At 36.7% G+C, this 26959-nt stretch overlaps 1 protein-coding gene across 1 annotated transcript in view; it reads left to right on the top strand.

Moving 5' to 3' along the window:
* ARAP2 (ArfGAP with RhoGAP domain, ankyrin repeat and PH domain 2) overlaps positions 1-26959 on the top strand; it is a 132369-nt gene that overhangs the window by 81659 nt on the left and 23751 nt on the right. Inside the window, exons 22-29 of the mRNA XM_050896198.1 lie at positions 570-733; positions 2797-3009; positions 5249-5354; positions 7240-7387; positions 8246-8314; positions 18876-18950; positions 20053-20170; positions 24784-24912. Of these exons, the coding sequence (XP_050752155.1) occupies positions 570-733; positions 2797-3009; positions 5249-5354; positions 7240-7387; positions 8246-8314; positions 18876-18950; positions 20053-20170; positions 24784-24912 (1022 nt within the window). The remainder of the gene's footprint in view (positions 1-569; positions 734-2796; positions 3010-5248; positions 5355-7239; positions 7388-8245; positions 8315-18875; positions 18951-20052; positions 20171-24783; positions 24913-26959) is intronic.

Genomic DNA, 26959 nt, shown 5'->3' with positions numbered 1-26959 from the left:
GGGCCATGCTTTGAGATAAACAGATAATTAAAGTGTTGCATTAACTTATTCTACCTCAACTCTTCATTTTTTCATACACATTCCTTAGTTCTGTGATTTCCTGAGGGTGATCATTTTGATACATGTGAAGGACGGAAGTTCAGTATGTCTCAGCTCCTCTGCAGAAGTGTTGGGGGGTGGGGAATAGAAAAGAAGGAAAGCCTTTTCCAGTATTGAAAGTTGTCTCTAAATCTGTTTCCTGCTTGGCTGTGGCTTGAACTTATGAATGCACAGTGTAGGAGCAAGACTGAAGAAGAGTAATTAAAATGTTGGTCAGGTCCTTTCAAAGGCCTGTGACAGTATTTGAGGATCTTCTTTCATTTATTGTGACACTGCTAGTACAAATGTAGTTGGAAAAAAAACGATGCTGTAACAATCAGCCACCACCACAGCTTTATGTGGTGGAAGGTGCCTTGATGTCTTATTCTAAGTATTTCTTATTTTTTCTGGACATCTGCTATGTTGCTGTAGTACAATAACAACAGTTTTCTATTTCTTTCTTGTATTCAGAATATTTTTATACTTTTCAGAACGCTATACATCCATGGCCATACGAAGCTGGATTTCATGGTCTGGTATACTGCAATTGAAAAAGCAGCAGGTACAGATGGTAATGCATTACAAGATCAGCAGCTCAGCAAAAATGATGTTCCTATTATAGTGAACAGCTGTATAGCATTTGTTACACAGTATGGTAAGTATAGTGGATTTTATTCAACCTAAGATCATTTGTATAATACCTAAGCCCCCACACCATCAGATCTTACTGAATGAGTTTATATATTACCTAAAGTAAAACCATACCCCTCGTTAGCCTCGCCGCTCTTTGGTGTGATGGTGAAGTACACTGCCACATATCTGAGAATGGGCAGTTTGGGGAAGTACAACTTGGTAGATGCCCTTTATAGACACCTTCCTATTTTAAAAATTAACTTGTTTGCCTGATGTAGCTCAGCCTTGGGGTCCAGTGCCTCAGTGCAGAACATCTCAGCCCTAAAAATAAGCTATGTGAACCAGGAAAGGCTATGGCCTGGACTGGTCAGCACATCTTCTGGGAAATTGATATTAACCGTGGAGCCAAGTTCAGTCTTAAGGCTGCTGTTTTTTCAGCGTAATAGCCTAGGGTTGTATAGTCAGTGACTGTTTGTTTAAGTAAATTTTGCCAGCGTAACTTTCCATAGCATTAGATCATATGCAGATGATGTCTGTGTCCTTTTTACTACTGCAGATTCATCAGTTTTCTTGTGAAATGCTAAATACATACCAACCCTGTACAAATCTGTCTTCAGGATAAATGTCTGTAACCTCTGTCAGTATGAGAGAGCCTAATTTATATCTCAGTGACTGAAGTTTAACTAAATAAATTTTGAATGTGGCAATACTGCATTATGGTAAATAGTTGTGTCTGGGTTACAACTATTGCCTAAAACCAAGGAAAAAAAAATGTTTTTGCGAAATTATTTTTTAATCAATAACAATAGGTATTATTCTAAGTTTAGTTTACGCTGTTTCATGCACTGAAATGTTGTTAAAGCAGGCTAATTATGTCTGCCACTCAGAACAATTGCTTGTGTGTCTTCTAAATTAAAATTCAATTTCCTAATGTCTTTTAAATAAGTTAGATCTTTGTTGAAAAATACGTTGGTTTTTTTCAGGATCAGCATTACTGGGTGTTAAAATACTGATTTGAAAGCTGAAGGAATTATTTGTGTGCATTACTTGTATGCATACATGTTTTTGTGTCATCATGGTAAAGGTTCTGTCTTTCATTGTGGCCTACAGATGACTGACACTATCGGGTCCCACAGCTGTTCCTGACAGTAACAACACAAAGGCAGTATCAAATGGTAGTGCTTGTGGGCATTACAGGAAAGGTGAATTGCAAGAACATAAGACATGATTTCATAGGTTTTGACAGAGTACTTAATTTGACAGGTACAGAAGAAAATCAGGGTTTTGTATAAAATACGATTCTCTTTCAAGAAATGTGGGGAAGGTGGGAAACACCTCTACAAAGAGAAACAATGGGACTGCGCATCTATGCCAAACTTCCAGAAGTTTAAAAAAAAAAAAAAAAAGTTTTGGCTACTCTCACATGCAGTAATTGAAGGTAGTCTTGACCGTGTTTTAGACTATGAATTTTCTTTTAAGTTGGCTTTGAGCTTTGGTGGGTTTTAGTTGTTAAATTCAAGAATAGTGGCTGCCTAATGTCTTCCTGAACGTGAGAAAAATCAGAAAAAAGGAATATTTTTCTACTAATCTTGAGGCTTTTAAGAGTGAAATGTTTTGGGTTGGATGAATACAATAATACTTTACTGAGTCCTAAGTTGAGTTGATCAGTAGGGTAATAAAATACTGGGAGTTTTGCTTATGAAAGCAGCTGTGTTTTATGTGTAATACAATAGCAGTCATCAAAACTTCTTTCCTTTACTGTGCCTTTTGAAACTATTGTTTTAGGAAGCACTGAAGAGATTTGGGCATTTGAATAGCCTGTAAAGTATTCCTGAAATTGTGATCCCAGGCTTGCTTAATATTATGATGTGTATTTTTGCAAAGAGGTCTTGGTTGGGTGTAAGCAGACTTGGCAGTGTTTTTACTAACAAAGTGAGTATGTGCAAAAGGTCAGAGAGATTTTAGTAGGAAATACGATGTGTTTGACAGCCAGATATGCTTTTCATATAATAATGTTTGGAATTTTTGAAAGAATACTCGATTTTACATTTATTTATTTTTCTGTCCTGTATTTCTGTAACTTAGGTTTAGGTAGCAAGCAGATCTACCTTAAGAATGGCGATTCTTCCAATGTGGCTGAACTGCTGGAAAGCTTCAAAAAAGACGCAAGGAGTGTTAAACTAAGAGCAGGAAAACATCAGCTTGAAGATGTGACTGATGTATTGAAAAGATTTCTTTCTCAGATAGATGATGCACTTCTCACTAAAGAACTTTATCCATTCTGGATCTCTGCATTAGGTAATGGATTTGATAACACTCAGTACAAGAAAAGTTGTATGTACATTTTCAGTATCAAATTTGAGGGGGTTGTTAATTACTTGCCCTCTGTTGACCTATGTTATTTGATAATCGGCAAAACAATTGTAGTGAGGAAAAAAATGTTTAGAGCTTGGCTGCAGTAGACTTATGTTACTCAGAGATGACGCTATTGCCTTTAAGTGAACCAGAGTAATAATAACAAATAGCGGTTTCCTTGACAATGTATCTGTAAACAGTAGACCAATATTGCATTGTGTCGTAGTGGGATCAGCCAAGGTAAGAAGTGATGATAAATATCTTATGGAAGAATCGATGGTAGAATTCAAGAAATAGACAAATGTTAGAGTAGGAAAAAAGCATGTACTCTGTCTTTTGACCATATGTAGAAGTTTAGTTCAAAAGTGGCAAAAAGTTGATGCTATCATCTGCGCGATAGTTAAATGACAGTCTTGCTGCTTAAATTCTTCAAATATCCTTTATGAACATTCACACAAAGTTATCTATATTAACAATGTAAACTTGTTAACAACTGTTACTTGTTTTTTGTTTTCTTAGAAATATTAATTTAATTTGAAAGAAAATTTAAGTAACTTCAACCCAAACTGTAACTTGTGATGTACTTAAAACATGAGGATGTGTGTTTCTGTATGGTTGAAAACAGAACCATGAGATTACTAATACATTAATTAGTTACTCATTACATAAATTGTGATGATTTTTGTAGTGTTCTTACAAAACAGCTATATTTCTGTTTCTATATTGCAGTATTTACAGACTGCAAGAAACAAACTCTTTTCCTCCCAAACTGTGCTATAAAATTGCAGATGATGCATAGCAATTAGATGCATAGGAAAAGCTAAGATGGAACATTAATTTCTGCATTAATGCATTGGAATCATATAGGCCTATTTACTGTGTGGCGAGTTTTGTCTTTAAAAAAGATATTAAAAGCCTATTCCTCTCTGATTTTGCTTAAGTTCAAACATATGGAGGTTGCTTTAATATGAACCACTAGAAGTTTGGGAAATTCAAGTGTGAATATTAGACATTTTTGACCTTTAACCTTGATTTGAACAAACTAGAGGAAAGAATATTAAGAATTTATACACTTACCACAAGATTGCTCTCATCAGAAATCAGAAAAAGTTATATCTGTAGCAGTTCAGATTTGTTAGCTCTTTTGTGAAAGTGCATAATGGTGTTACAGTGATTTAACTTCCTGATTTGTACATGAGGCTAAAATTCTGCTTCAGCTTTACAGCAGAGAATCCTGTCCTGTTATAGTTAAGTGACACTGAAAGTACTTGTGGGAAGACTAAAACACTTAGGAAGATAGAGTAGAAGACCTTTAAACTGGTTTTTTGTTGTTTTGTTTGTTTATTTTTTCTTCCAATTACCGAAGAAATCAAAACATAGTGCAGTAGTTAGTGGAGAGAGCTAACAATCACCTGGAAAAGATGAGAATTCTGTGCTTTTTCTTTTCAGAAACTTGAGAGAAGCAAGGGACTGAGAAGAAAAAGCTAAATAAATAAATAAAATTTACGTTAACTTTGCTCATGCCCCGAGCAGGATTATGCTCTGTAGTACCTATGCAGCACGGGGAGGCAGACTTAACTTGAAGGTAGAGAGCTGTGGCTGTGCCTCAGATACTGTAATTCCCAAGACTGGAATTCCTATGATCAGCTCTGCCACTGTTCAGCTATGTAACTTTGTACGACTTACTGCCCCTTCCCCTTTGCTCTCTTCTTATCAATCTTATATATTTGGATCTTTAAACTACTTTGGGCCTTGAGACACTTTTCCAATAAAAATTAAAAAGACGAAAGGTCTTTTCCTTTCTCATCTCTGGGAACTCTTAGAAGTATGTTTGCACTTGTGCATAGACAGATGCACTCACACATGTGCACGCACAAACTACAGATTAAATATCCTTAGAGTGGAAAAGCAATTGCTATCCTGGGATTTAGTCTTAAATTGTAGCAAATGGTGCTTGAATATAGAACTGGACCTCCTTATTGCTGATACCATTTCCCTGAACTGGTGTACAATAATAGACTTTGTTAATAGTAGATTGTCAGTATTGCCTTTATGAAGAAGAGGTTGATGGGGTAAATTGTAATTTTAAATGACTAGATGATGCCCATATATTTAATGAGAACTGCTGTTGGTTTTCAGTGTGCATTGTTATTAACGCTCAATGATTATTTTTTTCTGGCAGATACACAGAATGAAAAGGAACGTGTGAGGAAGTATGGAGCTTTTATTCGGACGCTTCCACCAGTCAATAGGGCAACATTGGCTGCTTTAATTGAACATCTTTACAGGTCAATGCAAATGATGCACTGTAGCAGAGAAATTCTTGTAATGTGTTCTCAGTATAACTCTACCTTAAATGAAATGTGGCTTGTTTCATTAACTAGCAAGTAGCAAAAGCTTACCTAGTTGTGACGATTAATTATATTTGATTCCCTTTAATTTATAATATGTTTTTTCTTTGGTTGTATTTTTAGCTGTAGATATCTATAAATATCAATGGAATGGAACAGCCTTACAGTGAGAGAGGGCTGCCAGTGTATGTGTCCAAGTAGGGTAATTTTTGATGTAGCTTCTTTATACGAACTCATTTTACCCCAGTCTGCTAGTCTTCCAGAGGATTGTTGCAAATGGTTCTTGAAATTAAAAGATTTTTTCAGGGAAGATGTCCTTCTCCACAATCTGTATTGCACATAATAACTTTGAGAAGTAGTTGCCCTTTCTGTTTTTCATCAGTGCTTCATTTTGCAGCTGAGGTAGCAGTAGAGAATATCCAAAATATAAACTTGTTTAAGCAACAAAGGTCATGTCTTATTCCTAGATCAAATAAGCAGCAGAAAATGTATAAAAAATGTGTGACTTGGATGATTCTGCAGTGTCATGGTTAAATAGTAATGGTCTTAGTTATTAGATATTATATTATCTATTAGAACAAGTCAAATTATATTCCTGGTAAATTGTAGTGGGTAGAGAATGTGTAGAACCTTTTCTTTACAGGATATTGTGTTCAGAAATCACATTATGTAGCCAGGTACATAGCAGATGTCCTTGAAAAACTATTTATACGATTATTAAATTGGTTGGTGCCATTATTGGGATAAAGATTATAGTAAGTATTGCATTTAACGATGTTTCTAAGCATATCCAGTTCAGATATATTAATATGCTGTTATATCTGCTCTGAAAGTAGTTTGAATTCATGTGTGTAACAGCCAAAATTCTGTGGTACTTTAAAGTGTTTGCTTCTAAAAGAGGACACATTATGTAAGGAACAGAACTGATGTGAAACTTTACCATAAATATAGAAACTAAGAAGGATCTCACTTCTTTCCACATTTTGCTTGATCTTAGATCATAAGTTTGTAGGATATACTTACGTAAGATAATACAGCAAAGCTGTATTTAGCGTTGGTGCGGCCTCACCTTGAGTGCTGTGTGCAATTCTGGGCCCCACAATCTAAGAATGTTAAGGTACCTGAATGCCTCCAGAGGAGGGCAGCAAAGGTGGTGAAAGGGCTGGAAGGAGCGGCTAAGGACTTCGGGTTTGTCTGGTTTGGAGAAAAGGAGGCTGAGGGGCGACCTCATTGCTCTCTACAGCTTCCTGAGGAGGGGAAGTGGAGAGGGAGGTGCTGATATCTTCTCCCTGGGATCCAGTGATAGGACATGTGGGAATGGTTCAAAGCTGCATCCCAGGAGGTTCAGACTGGACATTAGGAAACATTTCTTTACTGAGGGAGTGGACAAATACTGGAACAGGCTTCCTAGAGGATGCCTAGTTGATGCCCCATGCCTGTCAGTGTTTAAGAGGCATTTGGACAATGCCTTTAATAACATGCTTTAACTTTTGGTCAGCTCTTAAGTCATCAGGCAGGCAGACTGGATGATCATTGTAGGTCCCTTCCAACTGAACTATTCAGTTCTATTTTTATTCTAGTCTGAATAATTTTGATATTACTTGAGATGCTGATAGAAAGTGTAAGTTTCCATTTCTGTAATGATATGTGAGATAAAGAATACAAAGAAGTAAATATGAAAAAGAATAAATAATATTAGATTTTTTTCATTGCATGTAATGTAGTTGCTCTTTTTGAAATGCACTCCATATTCTGTAGAGGAGCCTCACACAATTAAAGGAACAATGAAACCTTCTAAATATGTTTATTTTTCCTTCAACAGGGTGCAGAAGTGTTCTGAAATCAATCATATGAACCCTCACAATCTAGCCATGGTGTTTTCCTCATGCTTATTTCAAACTAAAGGCCAAACTAGTGAAGAAGTCAATGTAATTGAAGATCTAATTAAAAATTATGTGCAACTTTTTGATGTAGGTATCTTTATATAAAAGTGTCCTAATTACTCAGCTGTTAGACATGCTAAAATACAGAAATCTTCTTGAACATGATCTTGCTATTAGTTACACTGTCTGAGGATTTGCAGGGCTTTTGAACTCTAATTCAGTGGACATTGTTCTTTGTCTGCTTTAAATTTGATTTCCCAGCTAGCTTAGCCTGTGTAGGAAAGACTATATTTATAGGATTGCTGTGAGGTACTGTTTTCCAAAATGGTGCTCATTCTTCTTGCTGACACCAGCATACCAATTTTAAGAAAACTTTAAGATTATGACTATTAAAAAATAATGCTTCTATTCAAATTTTATGGGCCTGATCAGAACTGAAGAATTCTGTGTTCTTAGTCTCTGAGCTGTGGTTACAATAAACACTAGAGAAAGTGTTTGGTTCCTTAGGCCTAGAAAGAACATTAAATCCAACTGCATAGAAAAGATACTGCTAACAGCAATTTGTATTAGCCATTTTGGTTTAGAGTTTACTGTGCTACTATAACATTGTTTGGCAGTCTTTCATGGAGTCCTCTCTCTTCTAGTATGTATTTGGTAAACTTTATAGTAATGAATCCCATCAATGAATTGCCATTTCTGACTGATAGAATATTTTGCATAGCTGCTTCTATAAGAACATGATTAACAGTGTTGTTAATTGTAACAATATTTATTACTGTTACATTATTATTATTTACTATTGTTAGGTGTAAGCATTCCTCTATATTTACGTTTGTATTTACCTTAGTTTATTATATTAAACTAGTGTTTGCTAATTTATGTTGTAATTTTTATACTAGCTCCCTTACACTTATTAATTGATGGAAAATGATCCATTTTAAACAGATAAATGAAGACCAGGTCAAACAAATGGATATAGAGAACAGCTTTATTACCAGGTGGAAAGACACTCAGGTAAGTGGCAAATATCAGCTGGTATGAAAACTATTTTAACAAAGACTATTTTGTTGTTTACAGGTTTTTGTACTTAGATTTCTGAATGTAAATTCCTAAGTTTGTATAGTGACCAGTGTTGTTAACTACAGAGCTGAGGGAAATAAAATGAAATAAAAGAGGAGGCATAAACTGATAAAGGAGAACAGTTCTATGTAAAGCATACTGTGGAATTATGTTCTGGCCTGATGTTGTGGTTTAAGCCCAGCCAGCAACAAAGCACCACGCGGCCGCTCACTCAACTCCTCCGCCCCCAGCGGGATGGGGAGGAGAAAATACAGCAAAAAAGCTCGTGGGTCAAGGCAAGGACAGGGAGGGATCACTCACTACCTATGGTCACAGGCAAAACAGGCTTGATTTTGGGGAAAAATAAATCAATTTAACTTGTTAACAGCCAAGTCAGAGTAGGATAATGAGAAATAGAACCATATCTTAAAAACACACCTTCCCCCCACCCCTCCCTTCTTCCCAGGCTCAGCTTTGCTCCCGATTCCTCTACCTCCTCCCCACCAGCGGCACAGGGGTGCAGGAATGGGGGTTGCAGTCAGTTTGTCCCACATTGTTTCTGCCGCTCCTTCCTCCGCAGGGGGAGGGCTCCTCACACTCTTCCCCTGCTCCAGCGTGGGGTCCCCCTCATGAGGGTCAGCCCTCCACGAGCTTCTCCAACTCAAGTCCTTTCCATGCACTGCAGTCCTCCGCAAACTGCTCCAGCATGGGCTTTCCCACAGAGTCACGGCCTTCTCCGGGCCCAGCCACCTGCTCCGGTGTGGGGTCCTCCACGGGCTGCAGGGAAATCTCTGCTCTGCCATTAACCTCCATGGGCTGCAGGGGAATCTCTGCTCCAGCGCATCTCCTCCCTCTCCTTCTTCACTGACCTCGGTGTCTGCATAGTTGTTTCTCTCACATCTCACTGCTCTCCTCGCTGAAGCTCCTCTTCTTCTGCCATCATCTTCTTCCTCTCCTGCTCTCTTTACTGTAGCTGCTGCTGCTGCTGCTGCTGCTCTTCTTCTTCTTCTCCTCCTCTTCCTCCTCCTCCGTCTTACTCTGTCTCTCAGGAGTCTTTTTTTTCCCCTTCTTAAATATGCTATCACAGAGGCGCAACCACCGTTGCTGCTTGGCTCGGCCTTGGCCAGAGGCAGGTCTGGGTTGGAGCCAGGGAAGCTTCTAGCAGCTTCTCACAGGAGCCACCCCTCTAGCCCCTCCCCTGCTACACAAACCCAACACACCTGAGCACCGGGATAACTTACAGGTTGTTACATGCTTTTACTATGCTTCATAAATTGTACTAGAAGGAAATGGTCAACATTTGCATGTGTGAAAGTGATGACCTGTCTCTTTTAAATTTTAAACATGCATATTAAATACCTCCAATTGTATATTAATACTTTTATTATTTCCTAAGCTTTGGGTATACACGATCTCTCTTCATTAGAGTTTCACCATCCCTTTGAGTTTCAAGCATCTGAATCTTTAGCTGCATCCTGTTTTGTGACCATTTCTACAAACCCAAAGCACAAATTTTATTTGGGGAAGCTTCAGACACTTACTAATAGTCAAACTGAACTTCAGGATACAATATAAGAAAATGGGAGCTCTTATGCCACTTATCATCCTCTTGAGTTCCAGTCTTACCTGTAACAACTTTTGAATAACTTCAGAGTGGTAAGAAACAGCAAAGTGATAGCATGTTTCACTGTCTGAATGGTATTTGTGTAGTCCTAATTAAAGCAAAAATTGGTAAGTTTCATAATACTATGAAGGTGGTTGAATTAAGAAAGGTAAAAGGAAATGTAGGGAGCTTAAAAGCTTTTTCAGAAATTTAAAGTAGTGGAGGAGAAGCTTTCAGTGATTTTGGAGCTTAAAGGGCTTTAGAAACTAATAGAAAGCTAGCAGAAAAAATCTATAATGCTTTGTCAGCTGCCTTCCCCCTTCCAGCAACAGTTTTGTGGTACCTTGTAAGCAATCATTAAGAAGACAGGGTCTTGCAAATACATGTTGAAATTGCATGTTCTGTGAATTGCTATCTGGAGTCTTATTTTTATCTCATATTCCCTTACTGTCTGGGTCAGAGTGGCATGAAGCTTTCTGACCATAATGACCTACTGTGAATGTGCATGTAGAAGGTAGAATGCCTGTTTCCTCCTTTTCATGCCTGATGGGGGGTGACCAAGTCACTGGGAAACAATTTAAAGTTTATTTCTAGTGTCTGTCTTGCAGAATGGAAACATCTGCCTTGGTAATGGCAAAAAAACCCCAAATTTGATATCCCTAAGAGCGTTCTGCAAGGCAGGGGTTGAAGTATCTTTAATAGAACTTACTAAGTCTGGGGTCCATGAAAAGGACCTTATTGAGATTAGAGAATAAAATTTTGAAGCCTAAGATGGTGAAAATGCATAGACTTTTAAATATATTATTTTCTGTGGTTTTAGAACCAAAAAAATGCTTGTTACAGCTTGTTACGCTATTAACATTTTCCAGGCAGTTCTGGGAAGCTGTAATGGTTAAATGTTTGTAATACCTTCTGGAAAAATTAGGGAGATATGAGAGGAGTTTCATGAGTAGAGACAGAGATAGTGGAGACATTTTGATTAGATAGGGAGAAAAAAAGTGGAAAGGAAACTGAAAGGCTGTTGATGGATTGAATAATATAGTAGCAACTGCTGGCTAGGTGGGTTTGTCTAAAACTGAAGCTGTGAGGAGTATAGAGAAGACCCAAATAAAGTGGTTTTGTTCTGTATTTTTTCCACCCCAGATACCACTGTGAAGTCACCTTTATGAGGTGTATTGTATTTAGAAAACTGCCTGTTGAAGAAAAAAAGAGAGAGTTGCTTTTGGTTTTTTAAAATAAAAATCTAGGCTTTCTAAAATTGCTAAGGTTTTTATTAAAAAGCTTCCAGCACCTGAAAAGCTAGTCTTCCAAATTTTAAACTTTATAATCAAATTGGAACCTTCATGAATAATTGGACCTGTTTGGATTGGTTTCCGTGGGACTCTCCAGGTTGTTGGGAGGCGGAGTTATAGAAAGTTTGAACCAGGATTTTAACTGTTCTTATTTTGCTCTCAGCAAAGTCTCTAGCATTAATAATCTGCTTTCTGAATTGATGGTTACACCTACTTTGTTAATAGACTCCGGCATGATTCTCATAACACACATGGCTAAGCTTTATATTCTTTGCAAAAAATAGTAATATCATTTTAACCTTAAAAATGAAACAAAATCTGCTACCTAATCACAAAATTATCATAGAATCATAGAATATCTCAAGTTCGAAGGGACCCATAAGGATCATCCAGTCCCAACTCCTTGCTCCTCGCAGGACTACCTAAAACTAAACCATATGACTAAGAGCATTGTCCAGACGTTCCTTGAACTCTGACAAGCTTGGTGCTGTGACCACTTCTCTGGGGAGCCTGTTCCAGTGAGCGACCACCCTCTCAGTGAAGAACCTTTTCCTAATGTCCAATCTGAACTTCCCCTGACGCAGCTTCATTCCAATTGTCTAGGTTAGAAGGAAACTGTTGAGATTATCTAGTCTAATTGCACTGCTGCTCAAGCATAGCCTCTTCAGAGCAGGTTGCCTAGGACTGTCTCCTGTCAGATGCTGAGTATCTGCAAGGATGGAGCCTCTCTGGGTAACCTCTTCCAGTGTTTGCCCACCCTCACAGTATAATTGTTTTCTTGTGTTCAGATGGAATTTTATGTGTGTTTAATTTGTGCCCATTGCCTCTTGTCATGTCACTGAGAAGAGTATCTCAGTTTTCTTCATTCCCTCCCATCAGATATTTGTTCATGTTGATAAGATTCTCCCCAGGCCTTCTCTTCTCCAGGCTGAACAGTCTCAGCTGTCAGCCTCTTATTACGTGAAAGATGCTACAGTCCCTTCATCATCTTGGTGATTCTTCACTGGACTCTCTCCAGTAGTTCCATATCTTTCTTGTACTGAGGAGCCCAGCACTGCACACAGTACTCCAGGTGTGGCCTCACCAGCGCTGAGTAGAAGGGAAGAATCACCTCTCTCAACCTGCTGGCAGTGCTTTGCCTAATGTAGCCTAGGAGGCCATTGGCATTCTTTTCTGTGAGGGAGCATTGTTGGCTCATGATCAGCTTGTTGCACACTAGGACATCAAGGTTCTTCTCAGCAAAGCTGCTTTCCAGCTGGTTGTCCCCCAGTGTGTACTGATACTTGGGATTATTCCTCCCAAGGAGCAAGACTTGGATTTCCCCTTGTTGAACTTCATGAGGTTCTTCCTCTGCCCAGTTCTCCAGCCTGTTGAGGTCCTTCTGAATGTATCAGCCATTCCTCCCAGTTTAGTACCATCTGCAGACTTCTTGAGGATGTACTCTGTCCCATTATCCAGGTCATTGATGAAGATTAATGATCTCCTGGCTGTTCAGCCAGTTTTCAATCAACATTACTGTCTCCTTATCTAACCTGTATTTTGTCAGCTTGTCGATGATGATGTTATGGGAGACACTGTCAAAGACTTCACTAAAACTGAGGTAAACAACATCTGCTGCTATCCTTTCATCCACTAGTATCCTCATTGTAGAGGGCTATCAGTTTGGTCAAGCATAATTTCACCTTCCTAAGTCCACCGTGACGAATCCCAATCACCTTTTTCTGATTCATGTGTTTGGAAACACTTTCCAGGAGGATTTTCTCCATCACCTTCCCAGGGACTGAGGTGAGGTTGACCAGCCTGTAGCTCCCCCAATCTTCCTTCTTGCCCTTCTTGAAGATGGGATCGATACTTGTGCTCTTCCAGTCTTTGGGAACCTCTCCAAGTCGTCATGACTCTTGAAAGATAATTGAGAATGACTTTACAGTGACATCAGTGAGATTCCTCAGCACTCGTGGGTCCTACTTGTCAGGCCCCATGGACTTATGTACATCTAGTTTCTTTAAGTGCTCCTTTACCCTCAGTGGAGGAGGACCAGGTTATCTTCCTTGCTCCAGTCCTTCCCTCTGGTTTCAGGGGACTGGGATTCCTGAAGGTCAGTCTTATCAGTAAAGACTGAGGCAAAGAATGCATTGAGTACCTTGGCTTCTTCTGTGTGATTTGTCACCTGCTCCCATGCCCTATTCAGCAGCAGGCCCATGTTTTCCCTAGTCTCCCTTTTGCTGTTTATGTACTTATAGAATCCTTTCCTATTGCCCTTCACATCCCTTGCAAGCTTCAGCTGGGGGTCGGCCTTGGTTTTTCTAACCTCATCCCTGCACAATGAGATAGTAGCTCTGCACTTTTCTTGGGTCACCTGCCCCTGCTTCCATCTCTTCTATACTTCATTTGTACGTCTGAGTTCAGTCAGGAGCTCTTTGCTCATCCATCCAGGCCTTATAAATAGAGAGGGATGATTTGCAGTGCTTTATAGTACTTAAAATTTGGAAGGCAGCAGTGAAAAGGCTTCTTATTTTATTAGGTGGTATGCAACTGTCAAATTTGTTCTCATTCATTGTTAACACATTGCTAGAAATGACTACTTTTAGTTTCAGACAGAACACTTGTACAAGTAGAACTTACAAAATTGAAGAAAATGGCACTTCCTACTTTATTTTAAAGGGAGAGAAAGGGCTAAAAAGGAATGCATTAGGAATTGTATTTAAATGTATACATTTGAAAATCTGGTTTTTTCATCCTATGGGAAAAAAAGTTCTCCAAAGAATGTGGTAAATAAGTGCTAAATACTTAGATAAGATGTATGAGAGAGTCTCAGCTGGACTATGAAGTCTGCCTACTGAGTCTCCTAGATATGACATGTCACTGATATTAAATTTTACTGAATCGTGTTATCACCTGGATTTATCTGTAAATTTTTGCTGTATTCATTAAATGCTTTCTCAGATAATTTCTGGAGTAAGTTATTACACCGCAGCTATGATTTCCATCTCAGCATTACTCCCCCCCTCCCCCTCCCCCGGCAAGAGGTCCTGTGTTTGTGTACCACAAAGAGTTGTGAAAGTCCAGAGCTCTTAGGTGCATGAGGGCTAACCTTACCTGAGGTGCAGAAGCACTCCCTGGCTCACTCTGTGACCGTGGGACCCCAGCTGCTCAGGGCAGAGGCCTGACCAGAGTGTGCTCTGGTTCTTTCCAGGCCCATGCTGTTAGGTTTCTGGTGACATGAACACAGGCATTGTGCCATGTAAGAAGCAGTATTTCCATTTTACGAATTCAGTGCAAGGCTCCTGGATCCCAGATACATAGTTCTGTCCCAGATTAAGCACTTAAGTTACTTGTGAAATGGGTAGAGAAGGGAGACTTGGAGTCTTAACAGTCAGCATGTTGCATAGGAAGCCTTTGTATCTGATTCCACCCCTTCACAATCCTTCCACAACTTTACAATCACCTGGAATAACTTAGAGCCTATCTGTTACGGCACTGTCTTGGAAATGTGAATTCAAATCATTGGGTTTGGCAGTGGACTCATTCAGAGTGTATCCTGGATGAGTTTAATGGTTAGATGGATTGAGCTCCTCAGCTTTACCAAGATGGCACCAGTCCTAAGTAAGAAAAGAAACTTTAGGTACCAAGAATGTTTTAATAGAAAAGGCTAATTTGTTGGGTACCCATGTACATAAGTGATTGTTTTGAGGATTGCTATTGTGAAATTAGACACAGAAGAATCTGTTTAGTCTTTTTGTGCATTGCTCAAGACCTTACGTGACCAAATACTTTGAGTTTCCATATGAACTGTTACATAAACAAAGGAAAAATAAATCAGAAATATCTGTATGCTAGCAAATCTCAATGTGAAAAGGAGACAGAAAAATTATTAATGAAAAATTACTGCAGTAAGGTACCCCCTTTTTCACTCTCTTCTAGAAATATTTTACTATTAAGACCTAATCACATATTTTATGCTATATTATTTGTATTGTGTAGACAAAATGGATTTGCACTATAAATTGTGTACATTGCTTTATGGCTTTATTCTTTAATATAGACTTGAATGGCATAAAATGGAAAATAGTATACAGAATGATCGACTTCCTTGTTTCCCAAACAGGACAATGATCTCAACTTAAAGCTGTGGTTGATGTTCTTCTCCCTATAAAGAAAATAAGTAATGCAAAATTCCTAGAACAAACTTGGTCACTGGGGCATTTTAAAATTGTGTATGGGAAGTGATTCCAGATTCCTACTTGGAAAACGTGAATTCTTAATATTCAGTACATGTTTTCGCAGCCTGTTATGAGGAAAATAGTAACTGAGCTGCTGGATTTTATTAATTAATCTCTGTCAATAATGTATCTGAAGGCATCATGAAATGCTGAGTTTGAGTTAGAAAATGTTTTTGGATCTTATCAAATTATTGGTATCTTTACTCTGTATGACATTTCCTGGAAAAAGAGCCACCAGAAGTCAAGATAGCAAATAGGAACTTAGGAGACCTTAGTTGTTTGGGAGCACTTGCCCCAGAGATAATGGCCTTTTTCTTTTTAGTTTTCTGAACAAGCAATGGACATTGGAACAAAACTTCTACCGTTTAATGGTTGATAAATTGAAGTTTCAACTGCTTTTAAGGATAGGGACTGCATTCTCTGTGTTATGTCAGCCTATTACCCCTTGAATATAACAACTGAGGAATGGAGTCCTCAAGAACCTGACTGTCATTTGTGGCAATTTGATTGTGACATTTTTCCCCTCTGAATTAAGGTGTGGGACACTTTTTGCCAGTTTTTCTGTAGCAGACATGATTAATGTAACTAGTGTTTCAATTTAAAAATACATTTTTCTGAAACTCCATGTGCACATAACATGAAATGCATGGATGTCTAATGCCTGGGACCACTTCAGTGCATAAGGGAGTAATTCTGATCAAAGATGGTGCTCTTGCTGTTATTTCCAAGTATTTACTGCCTGAAGCCCACTGATTAAAGAAGCTTCTTCTAGGTGGTTACAAGGATGTTTTGAGATTTTATATATAACTTTTTCTCTAGAAGAATTCAACATTTCCCTAACTGTGCATGGTGTTGTCAGTAGGTTTTGCTGGGGGAATACATTAGAGCCAGACCTGGACTAACACTAAGTGCTTTTGAAAAAGATTGACCTTCCTCTTTGTTATATTTTACATTTATAACTTCTGTCATGAGTATAAAGTGCATATTACTCATAATTTTGGAAGACTAGATTATATGGATGCCTACACTTTATATTTTACCAGGCTTGGCCATATAAACTTCTTTTAAACTGCTGTTATTAAGTCCAACTTAGCATTTGATGCTTTCATTAACACTATATAGAGAATAGCCAGACCCCAGCCAATTGTCATGAGCTGTATTTGCCAGTACAGACCTGAAACAGGATAAACATTTTCAGAATAGAAACAGTGGTTAGTTGAAATGGTGTAGTTATAACTTGATATTTTTCATTATTTCAGTGAAAGAAAGGGGTATGCTGAAACGTACTCTTTTTCAGCTGCTCTACTTCCTCTGTCAGTAGCTACCATCATTCAGCCTGTAAGCAGTTTGCAAGACCATGCATATGGAAGACTTGCATAGAATATATAGTAGTTACTATATATTAGTAGTTACTATATGTTAGTATATAGTAGATAGTACTATAGTAGTATCTCCAGGCTGGTGATGCAGAGTGTTCAGAGAAGAAAAACTGAACCAAATTTCTGCTGAAGGCCTGGAAGTTCTCATGTCTGAAATGTCACTGAAGTTCCGTTCCAGGTGGCACTTCATTAGCTGCTCTTCATTTTCTGTCCACCATGTACTTATGCCAGCTGTTTCTGTTTGCTGCTGTAATTTACATCACATTTTCTCTCCATACGGTTGTTTACATGAGCCCAGTGGAAATCAAATGTCAGCTTCATTCTTATTTCCAACCTTTTTCTGTAATATCATCTGAAAAGCAAATTTTACAACTAAATGAGCTTTTTTGAGCCTCTGCCACTATAATTAAGCGGCTTTCTTCAAAGTAGCTTTGTAATGTTTTTCCTCACAAATGTTTCCATTAGTTTTCTATTTTCAGAGGCTAAACTAACTTTAAAGTCACTGTTTTTCAGAATGTTAATGTTCTTTAAAATTGAGTGCTGCCATTTATTTTTCTATAGAAATGTAGTTTTAGCTTCTGTAAATTAGTCAAAATGTACCCCAAAGCTCGCCTGTTTCTATCTTTTTCTCCATATATCATTCTGTATATGATGCAGTTTTTTACTTAATCTCTTCCTCTGTTTGTAGTAATATGTAAATAAGTAGCATCACTATGAATACTGTTCTCAAAATTAAGACACAAATAGTTATTCTTAATGTTAATTTGATTATTAATTCTTTATATTTGCTTATTAATAGAAGAGTACACCTCCTGAAAGGTCCAGTTTTCTGCCTTATTTTTTCTTCCTATGCTCTGATCATCATCATGTATTTAGTTTTAGAAAATATTTTTGGTACTGGGATAAATTACAATCTTTTGAAGATGCTTATGACTATACTGCAAGGGAATTAGTGCAGGCGAAATGGGAGACATTTTTAACTGTAGAAAAGCAATTTCTCATCCACGAAGATAATTTTATTGCCATAGATGAGCAAACCTAATAATGATGGAAAAAACTAAATTCCTTCTTAAGAATCAGATTTTTCTCCTTGATCACGAAATGTTGGGTTTACTGACTTTCCAATTTCTTTCTCAGTTTCATATCGTTACACATACTTAAATTATGTTTGTTGGTATTGAGTATATTAAACTATTATATATTATGTCATACAGTTGCTTTATCATCTAATTATTCCACATGTTAGCGTTGTACATAAAGTTTAGATATCTCTCCAACAAATTTGAAGAGCTGTATTTGACAGAGGTTGATATCAAGAGCATTTGTTTTGATTCCTTTTTTAAATATGTAATGACAAGTTTTCATTGTGATTAATAATCATAAATGTAGTCTTTGTAGTAATGAATTTTGATTATCTGGATATGTACATATGGCTATATGACTGAAATATTCTGTTATTTGTAATTTTTCCTCTCATTTTTAACTAACTCATTTTAGTTTGGGGTTCCTATCCTGTCCTTTTTCATGGTTTTAAATTCTGTTCATGTGTTTTGGCTCTGAAGTGAGCCTGGCTAACTTCTAAATCAGAGTTATGGTTCTAACAGTTTAAGGTACTAAGGTACACTCATGTCTTAGGCTTTGCAGTTTTAAATACAAATTTAAAATTTCCACTTATTTCAAGTCTCCCCTAGTTTTCCTACTCTTGAATGTATATTTGTAAAGTGTGTTCATTTTGTTTGATATGATTCTGTTGGATTCAGTCAGGGTTTGGATTTTCCTTCTCAATCTGTGAATAGGGTTTTTTTTTCCTTACACTAGTCAAATAAAAGTGAATGTAGTGCAAGTTTTCCCATTAGAGTCAACATTTGGACTATTTTTGTAGATAAGTGGGTGGAAAAAAAGTTTGAGTTCAGTAGGTTCTAGCACATCTACTAGATAATAATTGTACTTTCCCTATTTAAAAGGATATTTAAAATATTTTTAAGACAGTCTAATTTTTTTTTTTTAATTGTTTTGTTTTAGGTTTCCCAGGCTGGAGATCTGCTTATTGAAGTTTACGTGGAAAGAAAGGAGCCAGACTGTAGTATTATAATCAGGGTTAGTGTATAAAAGTGATACAGTGTTTTTACTAAGCACTTCCTCATGAAGTGTACCAAATTTATTTTCATACACTTTTTATATAATTACATAATGAAAGTATGAATTTATATCTATCACTATTCTTTTAAATAATTTTTTTTTTAATTTGCTATGTTGCCTAGATTTTGTAAAGACTGATTGTTACGCATTTTTAAGGAAATGTTATGATACAATTTTAAAGGGGAGACGTCCTTTAGTTTTACTGCAGTATACAGTGGTATAAATTCTCGCAGCTCTTGTGCAACACACAAGAACATTAACAAGTACACACTGAATGCTGGTTTTATTTAATGGTACAAGGCCATTTGAATGACCTTCGTCCTGATTTTTCTTTTTGCCAGTGGCTTTCCTTGAGTGCTAAGAAACCGAAGCTTCTTTCTTACTATAATTGAGATTTTTCAGCCTTGTATCTGATAGTGTATTTTAAACACACTTATCTCCATGTAGTAGTGCTCTATTGTTTGGATGCTGAGGAAAAAAAAATTCATTTCTGTCACAACAAAGGACAGATATTGTTAAGAAGGAAGTAGAAAATGTAGGCCAGTGCTGTTTTTCTTTCTTTTTTTTTTTTAATGTTTGTTTCCTTTTTGTTCTGTTCAGCATATGACTTTCAAACACTTGTGTTTGTACATATATGTGGTATGTGGTATACATACATTCACATAAGACATGCTTTTTTTAATAGGAATAAAAATGGGAATATGCATTGCTAAAATAAAAAAATGGTACTTCTGTAATATTTACCTTCCCATACCCAAGAAAGCATATCAAGGCTTTTCCTTTTTTTCCTAATTTTTCAAGGGTAGAGAAAAGGAATTTCAAGTTACCAAGTTATCAGTTAGCTAAAAATTATAACTTCGATTTCATGGAACAAAATCAGGAAAGCATGCTGGAGTCCGACAAATGATTTATGGGTTCCAACTCAGTATATCTGCTGCCTTTTTTTTTTTTTTTTGTTGTTGTTGTTGTAAATTCAATTGCAGGGAGGAAGATTTTGGAAAAAATAAATCAGAAATCGGTAATTGTAATATATTATAAACTGACTCAATTTGTATTACAGGTATCACCTTTGATGGAAGCAGAAGAATTAACTAATGATGTTTTAGGAATCAAAAACATTATTCCCAACAAAGATGACATCTGGGCTGCTTTTGAAGTACTTGAAAATGGAGAACTAGGTTAGTGACACTTGAACTTATGCATGTTCATCAAATTTTATTATTTTTATTTTTCAATCCTTAACATAATCAAAAGCTTAGTTAAAGAGTTACTAAAAAGTTTATAGAAAGAAAACAAAAATTACCCTTCATGCCACTGTTTTACATTTGGTTACTGGGGCATCTGTGTGATTTCTTTCTACACTTTGCCAGAAATAATGTGATGAATTGTTTTAAAATGCTTATAAATTGGGGGCTGAAAAAATGTTCTTTGTATTACTCTGCTTCACAGTTCATTAGTCATCAGCTATAGAAAAGTAGGTCTTACCAATAAGTCTAAAAGAAGAAACTTATTTTCATTAGAATGTCAGCAGTTGGTTTTATAAGGAATAATGTTTTTCAGAAAATGAAATGAGAAAATACATGTAATACTTAGGGGAAAGGATCTTTTTTATTTTTTAGTCAATTAGTCAATTATTTTATGTGTGTAGATGAAAAAGGAGGCCTAAAGTGTGTAATCCTGTGTTTATGGCAAATGGCATTATGGTGTACCTAGCAGAATCTTGAAACATTTGTTTTAAATATGGTTCTGCTGCCAACAAGAGCAAATGTCACATGGTCACAGTATTAATGAATTGTAAAGAGGTTTTAACATTGGGAGTGCTTTATGCATGCTGGAGCTTGCACTCTATTATTAGAGATATTTAAAATAACATGAAGTAATAGAGATTTTTTTAATTAAAACATTGTATTTTGGTGAATACTCACTAATATCATCTGACTTTTGAAGAATACACGGGGGACAGAAATATGCTTTTTGTAAAAAGCAATGTCTGTTTGCACTTCATAGTAAGTTGCTGCTCTTATTTTCAAGTCACAGAAGTGGACTGTGGACTAGTTTATTTCTGTAGTGAAGATACCTATTTTCAAGCTAAGGAAAAAAGAAGTATAAAAAAATGGAGAAAACTAAGATTACTAAATGTTCCAAGATTGTTTGAATAGTTTTGTTGTACTTGATTTTCAGATGTGCTTACAATAATCTCTTCAGATTTACTAATATTCCTGATATACTCAGTATTGACCTTGGCAGTATCAATAACAAGAATGGAAGTGCATTCTCTCTTTTGACTTAAAATAAATGATCTTGATCCCTCTTTGCATCTTGCAGTCTTGTGGTGATGCTGTGTAGAGTTGTAAGAGTTCATTTCCAGATTCATAGATGCGGGTGTCAATTGACAAAGAATGCTAGCATCTATTATCTTTAGAAGAGTCCTGATAACTCCTACAAGTACCCTAGAAATCCTGTTTCTTTTGACTGAGTAATGGGAAAATTTGAAGAGGGAATTTTATTTGCTTAAACTTGATATATAACACTTAGAGGCAAATGAAAACTAAACTAGATATGGGCAAGAGAACATAAAAGTAAATACAAAAGATAGACCCCACAGCAGCTTCTTGAGGTATTTGGGTGCAACAACTAGTATTTTAGTGTGGGCTAGGAATGTTGTCTGAGCTACTATGAGGCGACTATGGAAGATTGGCAAAATTAAGCTTAGAGACACTACAGGCCCTATATAGGACAATAAATATTGGCAAGGGATTAGAGTGTATCCCATTGAAACAAGAGTTTACAACGCAAAGTACAAATGGCATACCAGTGTTTTAAAACCAAAACAAACAAGCAAAAAGCAAACTAGAGTCTTAATTCAGCACCTGGCTCCAATCAGTAGAGACTGTGTTGATGAAATGTCTGCTTCATGGACCCCTTTCTGGAAGAATCTGTGCATCAGAACAGGCGAACTGAATTAATAATGTTGAAAAATAAAAATAATGCATGTAGTAAGAGGTACTTACTCAGGAAGACTCCTGTGGTGCTGTGAATGAATCTGGCAGATTTTCAAAAGGCTGAAACACAGAGAATATAACAGAGAAAAATAGTCCTGTGCAGTCTTTGGTCCAAATGTGACACTAAAGAACTAAAAAACTACTTGAGTCTTTGCTGCTGCAAGTTGATCTTACTAGCATCATTTAACAAATGCCATTGAACATTACGTAATCTAAGGCATTTACAAATACATTGAGATTCTGACATGTCATGACAGAAAGTTTGCTTATTTTGCAAACGTACATTAATGATCACAGTGTCTTTCTGACAGAAATTAGTTTTCTGCTTGTGTTCCTGCCATGGTCTGGTACCTGTCCGGTGCATGGTGGTATTCAGTTTGTTACACTCAATCCTGAAGTTTTATGAGAGTTATTTTACTTTTTAAGATATACTGCCCTGAAAATGAACCCTGAGGAGGCAAGAAAATTAGAATCTTATATTTTCTAAAAAGTAATTTTCTCCTGATAGTTAATGTTGTTTAAGGTGAAAATGACTGGTTTTGGATATTTACCAGCATATGATGACCTAAGTAAAAGGGTAATTGGATGTATATTTTGACTGCTTGCTGTTCAAAATACTAAAACTGTAATATTAAAAATCAACTAAATTATTTGCATATAGAAAAGTTGAAATAATTGATAATTTTATCTAACCTAATGCAGATCGTTCAATACCATATGCTTTTACAAAATAGGGTGTATTTTTTTTTTTTTTTGTAATTTGTGCTTGATGGATAGTTTGTAAATGAGGTGTGTTGCCAGTAAAATAGCTAATGCATTTCAGCATGATGATTTATGTACCGTGTAATCCATGATGACAGATGGTCTTAAATGTAACTATAAATAAAACAGTAGGTGTCTACTCTGGGAGTGCTGGTGTTCTAGGAGGATGTGGTGATTTGCCAGTGTTTCCTGCCTTTGATTTGTAAAGTTCTTCTTGAAATGGATTTTACTCTCTTGTACAAAGGCAACAAGTTGTTTTATCACATCAGAGTCCACAGTTTCCCAAAAGTTGAAAAGAAATTTTAAAGGTTTGACCATTTAAAACAAAAGGGCCAGAAGAAATGGTGTTATAAAGTAGGGATTGAGCTGCTGCCTACAGAACGGTATTTTTGTTAGGCTGCTTTGTTGTCATGTCTGAATAATAAAATACTTATCTAAGTGGTATAACAAGTCTACAGGTAAGGTAGTTTTTTTGCATCCCAAAACAGTGGTAGTTTTTTCTGTCACTTAAGTGTGTTTTTTGTGGCTGCTGCTTTCTGAAGCTCTGGTGTTCAGGTGTTCAGGAAAATATGTTCTGCTAGAGTGTAGTGCTGGACAGTCCCAAAGCAGCTGTTGACATTTTATATTCATCTACCCTAGCAGAAATGAAAAATGAGATTATGGCAGCATACTTTCCCTTCAGTACTCAAGAGACACAGGGCTAGACTGCCTGACCCAACATGACAGTGTCACACAGGTGTGACTTTCCAGGAGCTGTACCCAGCTCTTCTCAAGGCCTGACCCACATAAGTTGGTGTGCAAATCGGAACTCAGAACTTCTGGAAAAATCTCTCTTTGGTGATAAAGTGACACTGGGATCCACTGCTCTAAGTTGTAGCCTGCAAAGCCATCGTTAAGGTTTTTGTGCTTTCATGAATTATAGTACGTGCTTACTGCTGAGCAGCTGAAAGCCGGGGGGCGGGGGGGGGCTGGAGGAAGGATTAATAGAGAGGGGAACTGTACAGTCTCCCTCCATCCACATCAGTGTTGCCTTGTATGATACCTCAGGCTGTGTTGCAGTACATGTCACACTCAGATTTCTGCTAGATCTGGTAATGCAGATTTAGGGACTATTTGCAAGATCTTCCCTGCTTTCATTTGGGATGTGAACTGGGGTTTGTATGGAGTACTGGATGGACTTTCTGACCACTGCAGTTTTTCAATCCTGTGAAATGGTCTTAGAGTTTCTCTTTTAGGATGGATGATACCTATCAACAAATGTGTGTTTGAGCAACTGAAGTGTTGAAGTGCACAGGTACAGTCTAGTCATGCCTTCATCTATTGGTATTTTAATCTTACTATACTCTTTGTATGAGGTTGGAATATAAAAGTGCAAGTCTGGAAATTCCCCGACCACAGCAACAGGGAGAAGACTTAGTAAGACCACATACTTTTCCCTTCTAGTAAAAGGAATGTAATGAAACCAAGAGACTGTCTCAGTCTGCTTTGATCATTAACAGACAATATAATCTATACCAGGGTGTTTTTTTTTTCCACTGTAACTGCTCCAAATTCTTTGGTTTTTGATTGCAGAGAATTGGTAGCTGTGATGATTCATTTTTATATTAAGCCTAGGCCAATGAGGCCCAGTATAGCTGCAAGTCTCAGTTCTGTTTGATCCTATTTAGGTGTGCCCTGTGATAGTTCTTAACTTTTGTATTTAGTTTGAAAGCAGTGTTTTAGTGTCTTTACATAAGAAAATATTCATAACTAAATACAAAAGAGTCACTGAACGTTTGACTACTGCTTGTTTAATTTGACATTCATTACCTGTGCAGACCCTGCCAGCAAAGGTGTTGTATTGCTGCAGAAAGTCAATGAAGTGCCTAATTGTCTTATTTTGAAAGGAATGTTTTTCTTCTGTAGCTCAAAGTAAGATAGTGTTGTGTATAGGCATGTGTAACTTCTAAGGGCCTCCAATCTTGTGGTTGTTTGGGTTTTTTTATTTATTTCAAAGTTGTGGTTTTTTTTCCTCTGGCATTTTTCAGAACGTCCTCTGCATTATACAGAGAATGTACTAGAACAAGTTCTTCACTGGAGTTCACTACCAGAGCCTGGCACTGCATATCTGATAATAAAGAGATTTCTAACAGCAGACATGATAAAACTCTACAGTGGTACGTATCTTTTTTAAAACTTAGATATTTAATGTGAGGACATGAGGATGGCAGTTTTTTAATAGCTGTTTCATTGGGGCAAAGTGTCCCAGAACATGTGAATTAGTACTGCTTTATAAAAGTTACTGATTTCCTGAGGGTTGTGCTGACTTTTAAAACATAGAAAGTATGGATGTTCTTGTTTCTACAAACTATAAGTTCTTCCATTTGAACATAAAAGTATACAGAAACTGCATTCAGTTCACAGTTTGTGAACTTCTACTGTGAAGCTTGAAACTGCTCTTTTATCTATAGTGCAGTTCTGCACAGTCCATCCACATATATACTACAGTATACTCTCTCTCTGTGGACTATATATATATGTATATCCTGTATATATAATGATTACATTATATATAAAACATATAATTTATATATAAGTATCTTACATACTAATAATAATTTCTGTTATATAATCTGATGTCTCCAAACTACAAAGCTGATTTGAATGACACACTCAAGCAACTGAATGACTTAGTATGTGGCCTTTAAAAAGGATGAGGAATTTAGATCTCACACTTGAGAGGAAATATAGTTCAAATATATAGTGGAAAAATATGATTTACAAGCTGTCCCAGTCCTTTTTTTTTTTTTTTTATGTAATACCTGGATTTAAGTCTCCCATGTAATAATATGTAGTATTTGCTTAAAGGGAAGCAGGAGTTTAGAAGTTAAACATGTCCAAAAATTACCATCCTGTTTTCAAGCAGTTGAAATCCTGTATGCTGTCACTTTAAAACATGTGATGGTGACACATGATGCCTGGTTTAATGCCCATCTGATTTTATCTAATGACTTACTCAAATATGTAATCTTTTCTTTTCCTCTCTTCCCCATACACAGAGGTATTAATCTCTCCATCTGTATATCTCTTCTGTCTTGATTTCAAGAAGTAGAAGTAATGCTATTATGCTTATTCTTCTGAAAGTAATAGCCTTCTTTCATCATCCTTTATTCCTGTAAAAGCATATTCCACAAATATGAACCAACCTTAACAGGTGTGCTATTCATGACTTTTATGTTTGAGTTTCACTATCTCTAAATGTGTCATAGCAGATAGTGAATAGAGAGAAATGGCCTACTTCATTAAAAGCTTGATATGTGAACTCCCATCACCTCACTCAGTATGTGTTGAGGTATAATCAAAAAAGGGAATGGGTCATAAGGACTGTGTGAACCACTGCTCTGAGAAACACATAAGGATTAGGCTAGTGTCAATTTACAAAATGTAGTACTATTTGAAAGATATCTGCCATTTGCCCTCCTTCTCTCCTAATTTCTACATCCATTTGTTCTCCCAACCCATCACAGTAATTGTTTGCATCAATTCTATTCAGTTTGACCTTAGTCTAGACACACTGGCTTTTGACTGAATGTTTGCATTTACTGGCTTTTTTCTTTTTTTTTTTTTTTGTGTTAAAATAATTAAAACCTTATTTAGTAAGTTATATTGGTTTTCTTAGTGGTTTGAAGGGAAAAATCTCTGCCATATTGCAGACTTATAGTATTGATCTCTGCAAACTCTACATGGCAGAGTAATCTTGTGTATTAAAAAATCTTTTTTTGAGAATGGAATTGCCATTTTAAGGAACTTTTACATGGTGAACATACTTTAATTTCTAAAACATCACTTTTTCTAACTGGATCTTGTTATAATAAAATAATGTTTAAAATAAACACAGTTCTGTAGTAATTTCATCTTGTTAGAGTTTCTGAGTTCACTTTTAGCTTGTAAATTTACTCTGAAACATTAGTAATACTGAGGAGCAAGTTCACTAGCTTCAGCAAAACAGTGTATATACTAAGTGTAGGCAAAGATGCACAGAAAGTCTGCAGCATTCATCCACATTTTGTAGTTGCAGGAATCTACGTGTTTATTGTTTCTGTTTCTAATCTTGCATCTGTACACACTGTTAAAACAAGTAAGCAGCTATTTCAGGGCAAAAAGATGGATTTTTTAGATAAACATTGTACTTCCATCACTAGATAGTGTCAGAGTGAGAAAAGA

The sequence above is a fragment of the Gymnogyps californianus genome, chromosome 4 (assembly GCF_018139145.2).
Source record: "Gymnogyps californianus isolate 813 chromosome 4, ASM1813914v2, whole genome shotgun sequence".
Classification (NCBI taxonomy): Eukaryota; Metazoa; Chordata; class Aves; order Accipitriformes; family Cathartidae; genus Gymnogyps; species Gymnogyps californianus.
This window is presented reverse-complemented; position numbering and strand designations above follow the sequence as displayed.